Genomic DNA, 2,500 nt, shown 5'->3' with positions numbered 1-2,500 from the left:
AACTTCATGGAATTTATGTAGGAAAGGAAAGAACTACCATTACTGCTACCACTAACCGGGCGATAAAAGCGGACAAGGACACCAGTATTCGAAAGAACTTAACGTTATTACGACAATGAGTAATATCTTAGTTGCTGGTTGGATTCAAAACACTTGTCTAATCTATTCTTGAAGGCCGTAACTGTTGTACTATCATCGACCTCACAGGGTCGAGAGTTACAAACATCAACAACTCGATTGAAGAAGACGTGTTTAGCTTCGTGCGACGAGAATCTTTTACCACTTATCTTCAAATTGTGATTTCTTCTTGTTCTATTTGATCAATCAATTGTAAAGTAATCTTCCGCATTAATATCACTGAATCCTTTAAACATTTTAAACACTTCAATTAGATCGCCTCGCATTCTTCGTTTTGATAGGCCGAATAAATTTACTTCTTTAGGAGGAGGAGGAGGAGGAGGAACACAAAGGCTCCATCGTCATCGCCCTCTACAAGAAGGATGGTGAGTGAGGGTGGTGGTGGTGGTGAGGAGGAGGAGGAGGAGGAGGAGGAGGAGGAGGAGGAGGAGGAAGAAGAGGAGGAGGAAGAGGAAATATTATAAACATATCTTGTCTCTTTTTCTCTTTTTTTTTTACAATGACATCAAGAGAACCGCGAGGTGGAGGAGGAGGAGGAGGAAGACGAGGAGGAGGAAGAGGAGGAAAAGAAAAAGAAGAGGAGGAGGAGGAAGAGGAGGCACTAAACATTCCTAATCTTTCCTCTTTTACCCTTTTCCAGTAACATCAAGAGGAGAACCCCGAGGAGGAGGAGGAGGAGGAGGAGGAGGAGGAGGAGGAGGAGGAGGAGGTGGGGGGGTGTCGCTGGGGAGGGCCAAGACCCGGACCCTCACCATGACCCTCACAATCGTCACTGTATTCTTTTTCTGCTGGACACCATACAACGTCATGAGCCTATGGTGAGTGCGTGCGTGCGTGCGAGTGGGTGTGGGAGGGGGGGGGGGGAGGGGGGGAGAGAGGGGGGGCTTGTGTGTGTGGGGGGAGGGAGGGAGGAGGAGGGAGGGGGGGATGTGTGTGAGGAGGAGTGTGTGTGTGTGTGTGTGTGTGTGTGTGTGTGTGTGTGTGTGTGTTCCGTATGTAAATGTCTAACTATTTATCTATCTATCTATCTATCTATCTATCATCCCAATTGGGCTCCTGTTCCCGCCTGTCCACCTCCATTTCTCACCTGTTGACGGTAATTAGCAACTTTTACCTGTCCCTTAATTAACGACCTCTCTCTCTCTCTCTCTCTCTCTCTCTCTCTCTCTCTCTCTCTCTCTCTCTCTCTCTCTCTCTCTCTCTCTCTCTCTCTCTCTCTCTCTCTCTCTCTCTCTCTCTCTCTCCTTCCCTTTCCTTATTATCATTACTAATACACTTTTACTCTCTATTCTTACCTGCTTCACCTGTTCTCTAATTAAACTTCATCCACCTGTTTCAATTTCTCTCATTTTCTTCGTCATTTTCTATTTCATCTTCCCTTTCTTTCTCTATTTCTACACTCGTTTGCATTTTATTATTATTATTATTATTATTATTATTATTATTATTATTATTATTATTATTATTATTATTATTATTATTATTATTAGACTTTATTTTTCCCACCTGTTCTCTAATTAAACCTTTTCACCTGTTTCAATTTCTCTCTTTTTCTTCGTCACTTTCTATTATAAACATATAATAGACATTAATTAGTCATTACTTCTATTTAATTACCTAGCCATATTTTTTTTTAATTTATCTCTTCATTTACCTTTCTAACGCTGATTAATTACCTTTCTCACCTGTATCTTTCAATATAATTACCTTTCCAACGCTATTGACTTTCTTTTTTCATCTGTATCCTTCTAGCTAATCGCCTATAGACACTAATTAGGTCATTTTTTATTTCATTACCTCTATTTAATTACCTATCCATATTAATTTATTTTTTTTCACCTGTCAATCAATTTCTATCTCACTACCTGTACAGACTGATTAGCTCCATACTTCATTAGTCTATCGACAGTCATTACTAGCTTTCATCTTCTTAGAGTAATTAATATTTTCACACACCGATCATTTCCCATGTAATTATCTATACAATGAACACCGTATCTCATTAACCTACCTACCTGTCTGGCCTAATTAAACCTTCTATCTCACCTGTCTATACATTTAACAGTGTCTAACATTAACATCTCTCTAACAACAACTCATACCATTCCTCCGTACATTATTTTGTATCCTCGTTTTTCTTCTTCAATGTTTCTCTCTATTTCGTCCTTAACCTTCCCTATCTTATCTTATCTTAGTTATCTTAACCCCCTATTTAACACCCTTTCCTGTCTGTCTAGGTTAGGTTAGGTTAGGTTAGGTTAGGTTAGGTTATTTCTACCCTCGTCTTTCCCCTTCAATGTTTCTCTCTATTTCGTCCTTAACCTTCCCTATCTTATCTTATCTTACTTATCTTAACCCCCTA

At 39.9% G+C, this 2,500-nt stretch overlaps 1 protein-coding gene across 1 annotated transcript in view; it reads left to right on the top strand.

The window, feature by feature from the left end:
• LOC126991629 (gonadotropin-releasing hormone II receptor-like) overlaps window positions 1–2,500 on the top strand; it is a 9,972-nt gene that overhangs the window by 5,501 nt on the left and 1,971 nt on the right. The window contains exon 6 of the mRNA XM_050850325.1: window positions 779–956. Coding sequence (XP_050706282.1) covers window positions 779–956 — 178 coding nt within the window. The remainder of the gene's footprint in view (window positions 1–778; window positions 957–2,500) is intronic.

Source organism: Eriocheir sinensis, chromosome 7 (genome assembly GCF_024679095.1).
Source record: "Eriocheir sinensis breed Jianghai 21 chromosome 7, ASM2467909v1, whole genome shotgun sequence".
NCBI classification, from domain to species: domain Eukaryota; kingdom Metazoa; phylum Arthropoda; class Malacostraca; order Decapoda; family Varunidae; genus Eriocheir; species Eriocheir sinensis.
Note: the sequence above shows the minus strand (reverse complement) of the source record. Positions and strands in the feature narration are given on the sequence as shown.